This window comes from Medicago sativa, chromosome 1, assembly GCF_051527215.1.
Source record: "Medicago sativa cultivar Bolivia chromosome 1, Bolivia_mono, whole genome shotgun sequence".
In the NCBI taxonomy this organism is placed as follows: Eukaryota; Viridiplantae; Streptophyta; class Magnoliopsida; order Fabales; family Fabaceae; genus Medicago; species Medicago sativa.
Genome location: NC_140749.1, coordinates 16075579 through 16090136, shown reverse-complemented (window position 1 = coordinate 16090136; position 14558 = coordinate 16075579). Strand labels below are relative to the sequence as shown.

General features: G+C 30.2%; 1 protein-coding gene and 1 long non-coding RNA gene across 2 annotated transcripts; one reads left to right on the top strand and one right to left on the bottom strand.

Moving 5' to 3' along the window:
- Positions 1–1597: 1597 nt before the first annotated feature.
- On the bottom strand, positions 1598–3518 carry LOC146953078 (ethylene-responsive transcription factor CRF1-like). The gene has a single exon (XM_085707792.1). The coding sequence runs from the start codon at positions 2971–2973 to the stop codon at positions 1939–1941; it is 1035 nt and encodes a 344-aa protein (XP_085563918.1). The 5' UTR covers positions 2974–3518; the 3' UTR covers positions 1598–1938.
- Positions 3519–11573: 8055 nt separating this feature from the next.
- LOC146953077 (uncharacterized) lies at positions 11574–13510 on the top strand. The gene is made up of 2 exons (XR_015026632.1): positions 11574–12703; positions 13104–13510. It is a non-coding gene; the product is annotated as an uncharacterized LOC146953077 (long non-coding RNA).
- The last annotated feature ends 1048 nt before the right edge of the window (positions 13511–14558 follow it).

Here is a 14558-nt window from a genome sequence, read left to right as displayed (position 1 = left end):
GTTCCAAGTCTTTTGAATTCGATTGAAAGGGAATTCAAATCATTTATGAAGAGGCAATATCAAAGGTCCAAGACACGTGGAAACATAAGCCAAGCTTGTCTAAGTCATACATATAATTTAGGACCGTTGTGTTTTCAGTTATTTTTCTTATTTATATATATTGGTTTTTCATAGGAAAAAAGGGTCACAAATCATTAGCTAGAACTCACATACTCGAATTTTCTGACGTGGAGAGAAAATAGTAACAAAATGTATGTAACATGATTTGATGAACCATCTTTTATTAATGCAATGCAATTTACTTTCTTTTAAACTTCTTTATCTATATCTTTGAAGTCAAGTTTATTTTCAAATTACTAAAGAACTTGTTTGATTCAGTCGAATCAAGCAATTATCTTCTTCATCTTGTTCATATTAAAACATAACAATATGATGAATATTCAAACAATTTCTGAAAAATATTGCACAACATGCCATAGGATTTATAGTTTGATCCTGCAAGTAATCTTTCAAAACTAGCCCTTTTGTTTACCAATGGCAGTACTCCTCCATATTAAATAGTACTCCTCCATGATATATAGAGGATCTCAATGGTAGTTAATTTGACATATTTGAGATTTTATTTTTTCCATCCTCCACGCTTTTCATGTACCCTACAACATTTCAGATTCTATAATCCAAACAGTATAAGCACGTTAAAGCACCCTGCAACACCCCACAACATTTCAGATTTCATGATCCAGCTCCTCCATGATAATGATATATAGAGGATTTCAATGGTTGTTAATTTAACATATTTGAGATTTTCTTTACCCCCGCTCTCCAGGCTTTTCGTGTACCCTACAATATTTCAGATTTGATAATCTAAACAGTGTAAAAACACGTTAAAAACACCCTCCAACACACTACAACACTTTCTTATTCTTAAGTATATTATACCGAAATCAAATTTCACGCAGTTAATGTTTTAACACTGTAATCGATGTCGATCATCTGATCAAAAAATAACAGTTGAGATTGAAATAGTGTGATGAAACTGGCCAAATTGTAATGAATGAATCAAAATCGTTATATCAGATTTTAACGACCGAGATCACATACTGCAGGAAACAGTTACATTAGGCGAACCCGATTGATACTATACCATGTGGGCTGGTTCTATTCAATAACCCAATATCGTTTTGTGTTGAGCTAGAGAACTCTTGAATCGAATCGAATTTGTATAAAGCTCAAAAACTATTTTACTTTTAAACCTTTTTCCACATGCAGGCATCACTTGTTTCTCTTCGATATTTGTAGTAGAATTTTCTTCGCGGCAACAAACAAAGTACTATATATTTACTCTCACCGACGTTCACTGAAATCACTAACAATATAAACTATAGTTTTTACATATTGTACTATATACTTAGAAGAAAAAAAATATTTTAAGCCCTCGATTCTTGAATTCACACCCACCATATGGTAACTACCGCAATCACCGCCTGCAAGAGGTGACTCAACCCTTCGGCCTTCACCATTTCACATAAACTTGATTAATATATTCTCACACACATAAAGTCCAAAATATAAAAACAACAAGAATCAAACCATAGAGTTTGAAATAACTTTGATACTCTTGCATTGATATTTGAACAATATATATTACATTCTCATAAACCCCTAGTAATTACTATTAGGCAACAAAATCATAAAAATAAATAATAAAACTAAAACAAAACAAAACTTAACTCAGCTCTCTTCCTTAGCTAAATAAACAAAATTTGCAGAAAATATAAAAAGTTAATATATTTAACAAACTAGAGTATATAATATAAACTCCTATTTTTATTTTTATTTTGAGATTTTCTTGTCACCGGAACACCAAAATCTGCTGAGAAATTCAACAGGTCAACGACGACTTATGAAGATTCATGTGAGTAACAATTTTGCACTGTTTCAAAGCATAACAAGAGGTTCTAAATCTAACAAAATGTCATCAAGAAAATCATCCTCTTGTTGTTGTTGGCATAAAGTTGATGATGATGATGAAGGTAAGTGCGTTTTATCAAATTTCACGTGATCATTAAAACGACACTCATCAACCAAAACCGTTGTCGTTTCATCAAAAATTAACATAGGATCTTCATCAAACATAAGTGAATAATCACATGTTGTTGGAAAATTGAACACTTCATCCATGTCTTGTCGGAAAATATCATTAGTTTCGTCGAAAAACCTCGTTTCACCTTCACACTCACCAAACGGTTCAACCGGTTCATCTTCATTAACCGGTTCAACTTCAACCATTTTCACCGGTTCACCAATTTCCTCATTTCTGAACCGGAGAACTGAAGTAGGAGAAGAGAGATTAATAAACTCATCACCAGAATCTTCACCGGAGCCTGAAACCTCCGTTTTAACGGCGGAAACCTTCATTTTTCCTTTAACAACTTCATCTTTTACTACATTCTCCGGCAACGGTGGTGCAAAGTTTAAAACAGCGTCTTTACCGCGAAACTTTATCGCGGCGGCGTCATAAACCATAGCAGCTTCTTCAGCAGTGCTGAAAGTTCCCAACCATAACCGGACTTTAGACCCCGGATCTCTAATCTCAGCAGCCCATTTACCCCACGGTCTCATCCGAACACCGCGATACTTTCTTTCATCTCCAGTGATAGCTGAAACCTTCGCAGGTCTCTGCGAAGGTTTCATTCTTCTGAAAGACTTTCTCTTATTACCAGAAACCGTCGTTGAGGCGACCGTTTCTATTTCCATTTGGTTGACATAACGCTTTATTCTTCTTCGAGGAATGATAAAATTTGATTCTTCATCGCTTGATGAATCAGTAGCATCTGGATCAGTATATGTTACTCGAATCACACTTGGTATTTGAATAGATTTTTTGTTGTTGGTGTGTTTTTTTGGTTTTGTGTACTTCATCTTAGTAACACTTTCATGGACAGTGGTTTTACATAGGATACTATGTTCCATGATTTATGTTTGTGTTTTTTGTGTGTGAAACGGTTTGTTTTTTGGAAAATATAAGAGAGAAACGTGAGTGAGAAGATTGAAGAGTGTGTCTTTTAGAATGAGAAAAAAATCTCATTAAAAGGGGTGAAAATGAAAAGGGAAGGCTGTAAATAGCAATAAATAGTATTAAAATGTGAAGAAATGGAATTGGTAGAAAGAGATAGGAGAATAAAGTGTGAAGAAAAGTGCTTTTAAGATCGTGGGGTGATGTTTGGTGGTTATGGTTATGGTGAGAGCTACCAAAAGCTGAAAATCACAACAACACTAGAGATGGATTAAAGAGAAGCTTATGCTTATATAAAAAAGTTGTAAATTATTTTGAGACGGTGATGATTCTATTATACTCTATAGAAGCTTTCGATGAAACTTCTTTTTTGTGATATTTTTCATAAAAGGAACAAAATCTTGAGATTCAAAGAGAAGAGATTTTAAGCCAAAAATAAAGTTGTAGATTCTATGGTGAGTGTGTGTACTAATGAGTAGAATGAAACAAGTGTTAATAAGTTGCTGAGAAAACCGAAACACCGAAATCGCTTTTTTATAGGATCAATCAAGCCGAAATTTGATTAATTAATTAATTTAATTAGAATTTCCATCAAATATTTTCCTTCTTTTCAAGTGAAAAAAAAATCTTGTTATCGAAAAAAGTCAAAAAAATAATTACACCTATTTTCTATCACTTTAATGAGAATTATTTAGAAAATAAATTATAACCGAAAATATGCGAAGCGCCGCATAAATACGATTTGGACAAGTTGGACTTTGTTTAATCAAAAATTAAGAGAATCTAACGGTCGTGAATGAACGTGTGTGTTAAAATCTCGAATACCAAGATGAGAGTCACGTGAGAAAGATACTCGGGTTAATTTAGAATTAATCTGTGATATTTGCTTTGACTAATCAAAAGTATCTTTTGGTTAATTGAAGATTTTTTTTTGCCCTTAATATTGTGCAACTTGGCCTTCAAGCTTACATCACCATGAGGTTAATTTAGTAATGTTAGTGATTTTAAAAGTCCAAAAATGGAAACTTTTCATTTTGTGCTGGCAAGTTGTTTGTGGGGATATAAAATTGGTCAATAATACTTTTATATATGTTACTTCTTCGGTCTATTAGACAATATGCACTATTGACTTGACAAATTTTGACTATATTTTTCTATTAATATATAAAGATAAATAATATCATATATGATGTTGGATTCGTCTTTATGAATATTTTTAAAATATTAAATTTTCATAATTTTTTTTAATTAAATAATTAAAGATAAAAAATATGCATAATATATGTGACAGAATCAGTTGTGTTACTTAGTATAGAACGAAGAGAGTAATGTATAATTTTGACTTATAAAATCTTTTATTATTCATTGATAAAATTACAATTTTTTTTTGATATTTTCAAAATAATCATCGAGATAAATTCAAAAGCATCAAGTTACCATTTGTCTTTGAATACTAGTAGAAAAAAATAATCAAATATGTTACGTGATAATGCATACGATAAAAAAATGACAATTATTTTAAGAAAGAGAAATACCATTTTCACATTTTGAGTGAACAATTATTTCAGTCTATAAATATGTGATGTGTGTTTTTATATTTTAGAAGAAAAACGTGTGATGTGTTATCAGTGTAGTTTTTCAACACCAACATTGAGTATGTTTTTAGTTAGTCATCTTGAACACCAAATTTATCTTTTTAATATTTTAAAAATGTTCATTGAGATAAATTCAAAAACATAATGTTACCATTTATCTTTATATAATAGTAAAAAAAATATAATTAAAAACGTTGTCAATTATTTTGAGAAAGAGGGATACCATTTTGAGTGAACAATTATTTTAGTTTGTAAATGTGTGATGTGTGTTCTTTTTTTAGAAGAAAAATATTTTAGTTTGTAAATGTGTTATCAGTATAGTTTTTTAACACCAACGTTGAGTATGTCTTCAGTTAGTCGTCTTGAACACCAAATTTATCTTTTGTTAATCATCTTAGTTCCTAAATATATTTTTCGTTGACTAATTTAGTCTATAAAATTATAAACAAAAAACTTTAAAAAATGTATTTATAACTTTGATAAGTTCGAATATTATAATGACAATGTCTACCTCATTCAAATACCAAAATGATCAATTACTTTTTAAAATATTTCTAGAGTAAAAGGAGAATGGATAATTCACTTAATTAAGTTAAAGATTAAATGAATTAAAAAGTTGAATGTTCATAATTCAAATTATGAAGAAAAATAGTAAATGTGATAACGGTCAAATAGTCTAGTGACTAAAATTTATTTTTTAAAGTGAATGAATGTGTTTGTTGGGATTCTATCCTAATTTCTACCCTAATCCTCTATATAATATACAATTTTTTTTTTTAAAGAAGTATAGAATATCTTTACCAACTAAGTTAAGGGATACTACCTCCGTTCCTTTTTAAGTGTCACTTTTTAACATTTTACACAAATCAAGACACTCAATAAATGTTACTTTTTCTTATACAATAATCTATACTTTTATTATAATAGCCTTAGTCATTTAATATCTTATTTCATATATTTCTCTCCAAAATAAATAACTAAAGGTAATGTTGATAAAACAACATTTATTGTTGCATTGAACTTTGAAAGTGACAGTTAAATAGAAATAAAAAATTTCTCCAAAAGTGACACTTAAAAAGGAACGGAGGGAGTATATCCCTCAAAAAAAAACTAGGGGATATATTAACAGTAAATGGTTTACTATAATTTTTGTTTATATAATTTTGAAAAAGGGGATTTTATATTTAACTTTTTACAGCTAGCTAGAGATAGAAAGTAACGTGGCGGGCAACCTAGAATTCGCCGCCATTTACAAATGGGTTCCTCTCTCTCACTCTCTCTGGGTTTCTTTCTGCTTCACTTGTTGTTCCTATAATCGAGGTAGAATCTACGCGCGACAAACACTCGTGTGTTTCACTGCTTTTCTTTGCTTATCACTATTTTAATCCAAAAAATTAAATATGTCTCACTATCACTTATCCCATGCTACTATACTTTTCTTTTTTGCATGCTAGATTGCTTTTTATTTATATTCCTCCAAAAGGTAAGTCATATAGTGAGTAGGACACGAAGAAGTCGAAGTTGATTTAGCTTAAAATTTGAATTAACGTTTATAATAACTTTTTTTTTTCATATTTAACTTAATAAGTGAAGCTTCTTTTTGTCCAAAAGCACTTAATTGAAACTTATATGTAGTTTTGTTTAAGGTTTTTTCATTAATAGCTTGAATTGCTTAAATAAAAAATTAGAATAAAGTAGTTTTCGACTCTTTGATTTAGTTTTTGATCTTATTTACTATTGGTGATAACGTCAGAAGTAGATGTAGTGCGAAAGAATACAGTTGTTTATCACGGGTACAGAATGATATACTTGCAAACACATTTTAACGTTCTAAGTCAATAGGAATTTGAGCTTTTTCATAATAAGAGTGTGTACATTTTTTAGAGTGGGTGGATAATTTTATGAGAAATGATATTTGTGTGATTCTCCCAGCTGACCCTAGGGTTTTTGATACCATGTGTTGTGGTCTAAAGTATCTTTGGGGTCATTTGCCTACTTAATCGGAGGTAGAGCATTGGGTTATTGAGAAGGATAAAAGTTTGCATAACCCTCTACTTTTGATTTGCATAGGGACCTGATCATAATTTCATTTATGATGATGATAAATACTCTTGAGTGTCTAAGTTTTACGAACTCAGTGACTATATTATATTAGTGAGACCTATCAGAACATTGTAAAGCATGTACATGTAGGTGCTAAGGAAGATTGTGAAGTTGTTCCTTCAGATTGAAAACCTAGATCAACAAGGTTATGAAAAGGAAAAAAGAATAAACAACAAGATTATGATAAAGTCTTAAGAAGTACAAGAAACTGAAATCAAGGTGATTTTCTCTATAACAAGTTTAAAATCGACATCTTTGAATCCCCTTTTTGCACTAGTAGTGTATATTTCACCCATAATAGTTGTTGAACATATTATTCACAAAATTCATTACACAAAAACTCTTTTAATCGTTGTAGCTGTCATACACAAAATCAAAACAATCTTATGAAATAAATATATCATTGATTATATAGTATATATATTTTTCTAGTTTCTACCAATATTTTAAAAAATTTCCAAATAAGCAAAGACAACACATAATTTTTAGGGTTAATTATGTTTCTAGTCCCTATAAAATAGCGACCTTGTAAGTTTAGTCCTTACTTAATTTTAATAGCATTTTTAGTCCCTATAAAAAAAAATTTACTTATAATTTTAGTCCCTGCTAAAACAAAGTTTGATTAATTATCCTTAAACTCTTAAATTTTTGAACGATTTTTTTGAGACAAGATTAGAACACTATGAAAGGTTCGTTTACTAAAATTTAGAATTTTCAGACATGAAATGAATTAAATATGAATTTTTTAAAACGACAAAAGTTAAAGATAAAAAGTAGTAAAATCTGGATGTAGAAATCAAATTTTGCGATAATTTTTTGCGGAGGAACTTTTAGTAATGTTCTAAACATGTCTGCAAAAAATTGTTCAAAAATTTAAGAGTTTAAGCATAAATTAAACAAATTTGAATTGAGTAGGGACTAATACTCAGGGCAAAAAAACAAAATTAGGGACTAAAAATGCTATTAAAATTAAGTAAAGGACTAAACTTACAAGGTCGCTATTTTATAAGGACTAGAAACATAATTAACCTTAATTTTTAATGAGTTCAAAAATAAAATGATTCAAATATTATTTTTAAAAAATTAGTGGGGGCAGATGCCTCCAGTGAATTCCATTTGCATCCATCCTTAATAAGGTTCTATGTTCAAACATATTTGTCTTCCTTGTATATATAAAAAGAAAGTAAATTAACATAGGTTAATTATATCTAAATTATCACATAGCATTGAATTTAATAAACCCTAAAGCCTATAATACTGTACACCTTAAAAAACAAGAAATATTCATAATCAATGGAAATCATAGCTTGTTATTTTCCTGGTCCTATATAGGTACAAAAGTTGTTAAATGCCAAAATAAACTTTCAAAGTTAGGCATATTGTTTGATAATTGGGACCAAACGAGTGGATGGTTATGTCCAAAGTACTCTTTAATTTGTCTTTTCATTTTATGATAATTAGGTGATGGTTATAGCTTTGGTCCAGACAATATAATTAGTGAAATTCAAGTAATGTATATGACTGCATTGGCTTTACAATACATCCTAGTAATTGTTTTTATTTGTATTTGTATGAATGAATGTTCCAACAACAAAGGAACTATCTTAGCAAAGTTAACACAAAAATTCAAATAAGTAATTAAATACAACTTATAATTTGTTTGAAGCAAATTCATTTGATAGAAACAAACAAAATCAACTTTAGCCAAAGATATTATGCTGTTCAACAAAGTACATGGCAACAATTGCTCACTAGTGAAATTTTAACGTTTATTTTGTCAAATTTTGTTAAATAAATTATATAATAATTAGGAATCTACTCTTATGGGCCTAGTCCGGCCCTGAGAAAAGACCTAACATGAAAATTAAAACAGTGTATAAAACAAAGAAGCCGACCCGTTTGGTTTTATATAGAAAAAAAATACAGAAAAAATGTGAGAAAAAAAAAAGACTCATAAATAATGCTTTTTGTTTAATAAATAAATAATGCTTTTGAGTTGGCTCTCATAAGTCCAGCTAGGACAGACATTATTATGTGTCTCCTAATCATTGGTGGTTAGGCTTAATTATGCTAAATGGGAGGCTGTTTTGGCCGTTTTTTATTCAAAAGGCTGTTTTGGTTTATGCAGTATCTATTAGTGGCAAGAGTTATATATACACAAATTATCTTGAAGGTGTTATTTAGTTGCATGTTGCATATAATTTTATATTAAAGTGAAAAATATTTTTAGCTTATTAAATTAATTTCACATGATTCATCTGATTCACAACAAATGACAATTTTTTGTTGATCAATGACTTGACCCTCATTTATCTGATCATAAGTAATGTTTAATCGTAGTTAATCTTATTCACAAAAATGATCAACCATTTGTTAACCAATGACCTGGCCACTGTTCATCTAATTACAAGTAATATTTGATTGTAGTTCGTATCATTCAGGATAAATGTCAAATCTTATTATCAATTATTTGACCACCATCGTTCATATGATCACAAGTAATGTCTAATTATAGTTCATCTTATTCATAGGAATGGTCAAAACTTTCTTGAGCAATATAATGAACTTATCATCGTTTTTATGGTCACAAATCATGTCTAACTATAGTTCATCTGATTCAAAAGAATGGTCAAACCTTTTTTAATTGACGATGTCTCAAGTTCAATCCCTCTGAATAAAAAAAATGGTTGCGAGGAAGAATCCCGCTGAAGTTTGACCAACCAAATTCTTTGAAATAGATTAGTTATTGACAAAGACCATAAATACTTCACACTAATAACAAAGTTTATATGCATTTTCCTTTAAAAAAAAAGTTTATATGCATTATTGGTTGCTAATATTTATTTATTATTCTCTATGTTCTCCAGGTTTTTTCTGGTATATCCCACCTCTTTTGTATATTTTTTCTCTTCTCATGTAGGAGATCGCTCTCCTTTTTAAGAGTTATTTCCCCATCCTTTTATATGTGTGACCAAGCTGCCATTTATATTGAACTTTTGATTATTAATGGTATGCGTTAGTGTTTCTATCATAAAAAAAAATCTAAAAATTATATAACCCATACTAGCATAACTTTAAATTTAATTTTGTTTGTTATGAATACTTTTTCCGAAAATTAATTATCAGCTTTTCTTACGTATGACATTCTTCAAGTATCTATGAAGATCCACATAAACATATGGACAAGGACAACTATGAAAAAGCTAGTAGAAAACTGAGAGTGGAAGAGAGGTCCCTTAAGCAGGTGTGCAATAATCATCCATGTATCAGTGTGCTATAGCTAGCCTTAAATAATGTCTCTCCTAATTATCAATATTTTGAGGATATAGCTTATACTCAATGTATTTTTTTTCTTCTCATTAAGTCCCACATATATTCTTACCTAACGTATACATTAGATTAAGCATATTGGCATGAATGCATGTAGTAGCTAGGTATGGCCAAAGTATGCATGCACACCTCACGCCTGCAAGTGTTTCACTGAAACAAAAATATTATTATGGACCTAATTATGGGATGCTGGTCCATCACATGCTCATGTGTTCCCAGAATTTTAATTTTGTGGTTCTTTGAATGACACGCATATATATTATCACTGTACCCTATTGTATTTGTGGGTACGTGTGTGTCACAAGATTCATATGCATAATATGTGGAGATATTTAAGAGTTAAGACTCCTTAGTCTTACATGTCTTAGATGCTCATAAATATATTAATGAGCAATTGAGCATGAATCAAATCTTAATGAATCAAATCTTAATATATAATACTAAGGGTGCGTTTGGCCCAACTTTTCTCATACATAGAAGTAACTTTAAACTTAAAGTTAAAATTATTAGCTTTAAAAATGAAGTTAAAAGTTGTTTGGCAAATATTGCTTTTTATTTAAAAATCTTTTTTATGTTAAAGTGTTTGATAATATTTTTTTTATACCAACAAATTTTATGTTTTATATCAAAGAAAGTGTTTGATGTCCTCATGAGCTTAGCTCAGTTGGTATGGACAATGCATAAAATATGCAAGGTCCGGGGTTCGAACCCCGACCACCACCAAAAAAGAAAGTGTTTGATAATATTTTCAAATAAAATGAATTTATTTTAAGAAAGTTCATATTTTATTATATATTACAACAAATAAATATTTTTAAAATGAAACAAAAATTTAGAAAAGAGAATTCATAATGAGAATGTAAAAAAGGCCTGAATAATAATTCTTATTTCCTTAAAAAAACATTGATTAAGTATATAAACAATTGACCTTTAAATTTACATCATAATTTTTTTTTAAAAGTCATAATCAATAGCTAGTGACATCATTAGAAAATATTATTTAAATACTAACATACCATTGCCAGTAAAAAGTACCACGATACCAAACTGTGAATAGTATTTTTTAGACGTTAATAAAATGATAACCAATTTTTTAAATGAACAAATTATAGAAATTAATTAACAAAAAAAAAAAAACGGTAAAAAGAAAACAACACATATCAATTGAAGAGCACATGACTTGGTAAACAAAATTGAGTTTAAGAGCACGTGACGTCAACAAAACGAATTTAACAGTAAGAAACAACTTCAAAAAAATTGCTCTAAAAATAAAAATGTTAGAAAAATCAAAATGAAACATAAAAGATATGCTCATTGGGATTCGAAGGGTGGAGCAGGGAAAATAAGTTGCGCCTGCCTGGTAGAAGTAAGTCTCATCACCTTATTTCAAAAGTCCAATTTTCTTATTTTTCTTCTTTATAAAAAAGTCACTTTTTAAGTGAAGAGCTTAATATAAATGTTGTTTGGCCCTGCTTTTACTTTGAAGTAGAAGATAAGTCAATAAAAAGTCATGCCAAACAGGACCTAAGGTTCACAATGCATGCCTAATATGAAAACCCAAAACCTAATTTATATCTCACAATTACCTTTGTGTCCTCCTGCCTTTTTTAAGGGTTTTGAAAAACATTTATGAAAAAAATTATGAAAAAAATTCTCTCCAAAGATTCGAACGCATGACATTATAGTTTATTTCAAAGCATTTTGACCACCAAGCCATTTACTGTTTTTGTGATATCATTTGGCTTCCACTACATGATATCCAACATTAAACTCCCTTTTCTAAAAACCAATTAATTCTTTTTCCTTTCTTTCCAAACGGTTTTGAACCCTTTTTTCTCCTTCGCAATCTAAACCCAAAAGTTTGTGATTTTCAACCATTTTGTCCCTTCATACAGTAACTTTTTTTCCAAAAATTTGTTCATTGTTTAAACATGTCGACAACTAATGATATAGTCAATCTGATGCTTATATATGAAAATCGAAATAAACCATCTCTTTTACTTTATATGTGTCATCTCTTTTTTTTCAAATTCAATACACCTTTTTTTTTCATTGTTCCATCTCCCTCTCTCTCACTTCTCTGTTCACTATCACCATTCATTATCCACACCATCAGTGCAGTAACCAAACAATCATCACTAACCAACCGTCACCGTCGTCACCGTTAACAAACCATCGTCGCGGTCAACTTTCATCACGTCATTACCATCACCGCCATGACAATGACTCCGTCGCCGGCAGTCCCCTCGATCCTCTCTAGCGATCTCATCCTTGATGTACTTTCGTTTCTTCCTATAAGATTTTTTCTTCGATTCAGGTATGTAAGTAAGTGTTGGAAAACCCTAATTTCCGACCCCACCTTTGTGAAATTGCATCACCAGAAATCACAATCACAAACACGAAATTCACCCTTCCCACTGCAAGTTGAAGAATTCAGGTGGTGGTTGCGGTTATGAAAACAGACCAATGCCTCTTCTGCTGCTATCATCTATATTTAAGTTTTTTTTTTTAGCTTTTATTTGTTACAACTATTGTTTTGTCTGTGATTCTTTATCTTTTATGGTATTAGATGATTTGCTGTGAAATTGAGAGTAACTGAATCATTGAGGAATTAAATAACTTCGAATTATGTTGTCCGTAGGAAAGAAACTAATAGAAGGTATGTATGTTCTCTCTAATCTGTTTCTCTAATCATGGTTGTGTGATATCTGGTGTTCATTCTTTTGCAAATAAATTTCCTGTAGCATCTGATTCAGTTAACTATCTATTTTGATTGTGTCGTCTTTGGTTTTTTCAATTTTCAAACTTCCTTGAGATGGACTAGACATGAGAATGTTGTGATTGTTAATCTTTTATTGTTTATTTGATAAAATTTTGTATACACATTTTGCAGATGGGGAACAATTGTTTCATTGTGCTTATAAAAAAGTTGTTTCATTGTGATTATAGTAGAACGTGCTAAAACTACTATTACTTAATTCATATATTCCATTTGATTGTTCTGAACTTTTTTTTTAATTCTTACCTTTTGATGTTCTAATTTTTTTTTTAATTTGTAGGTTCTAATGAAGGTGCACACAGTTATAGTTACTTGAATCTGAAGAGAAAAAGAGCACGGGTATTGAAAGGTCCACATTTAGTTACACTGTTATCACCACTTCGTATCCGTTAAGTATAACTAATTTCCTAAATCTCTGTGAAGCGATAACTGACAATATATTTTCTCTGCAACATACTCTATTATAAGATTGGAAAAAAGCATCAGATTAAAACCTTACACTGCAACTCATTGTATGTACAAAATGCATGCGATCAGTTCAGCTTATGTTTTAAAGTTTGGAGACTGTTAAACCATAGTAGTTACAGTACACATAATATTTTCTGCTAAACTTTGTCACTTAATGCTGAACAGGACGCTATTTGACATCTTAGTATAGTAAATTGTTGACTGATCTCTATTATGTTATCATTCCGAGAAACCTTCTATGAACAACGTACCTTATTATAATCTCATTGCTTATGACATTATTACCATCAATCATAACTTCATATCTGTTACGTATAGCTAATATTCTAATTTTTCAAGAAGCAAGAACTGATGCAATTATTCACTGCAAGATAATCTAAGAAACCATGTTATCTTATCCATCAGTGCATCTAATATCTTAAATTGCGGTGACTGTTAAACCAAGATTGCAGTTACAAGGCACAAAATGCATTCAAATAAACTATGCCTTTTTTCTCCTGGAAAGGAAATTTTTCGACATCTACCCATAGTCAATTCATAACTGATCTCAAGTTAGTTATTACTCAAATCATAATTCTATGTTTCCCTATGTAGCGGCGAGTATCCAAAATGATTAATTCGAACAACTATTCGAAAACTAATCTTTGTGGACAAACTACCATATATTTAATGTCACTTTCAACAAATGAAACACCTGTATTTGTTAGTATATGGTGGAAATGGTTCTCATATTTTAGATTGCGGCGAATTTTTGAATCATTCAAATCATCCTAAATACAATGTTGTTTACAAGGAAATTTTTCCTAATGTACCATCATGATTTGTTCCCCTTTTTTTTTAAGTTGTATTATTATTTTTAACATTGTATTTGCACAAATAAATTATGAATTAATAGTATAATTGAATATTTTGTTTGCCATCAATATGACGCGTGCGGCAGCACGGATGCAAGGTCTAGTTACACCAATGTAGGTGTCGTTTGGAAAATACAAAACCACAAAACTGACGTGGGTTGAAGCTACTACTTGTAGAGTTTAGTGGACGTGCGGTAGGGGACTGATAAATGTCAAACAAAACATTCTTGTGACATTACACCATTACTATATCACTTAATAGCGTTTTACTCTATCTCGCAAAAAATGTTCTACTCGACATATTGGTGTAGCATACTACATGATATGTTTAAGCAAACAATGTATAAATTATTATGTCATTAAGTAAATTGTAAAAATAAATAATTTTGATTTGAAGCTTTTAGGAGTTTTCT

What these genes read in the sequence shown, in the direction of transcription:
- LOC146953078 (XM_085707792.1), bottom strand. Translation starts at nt 2,973, where the DNA reads ATGGAACATAGTATCCTATGTAAAACCACTGTCCATGAAAGTGTTACT.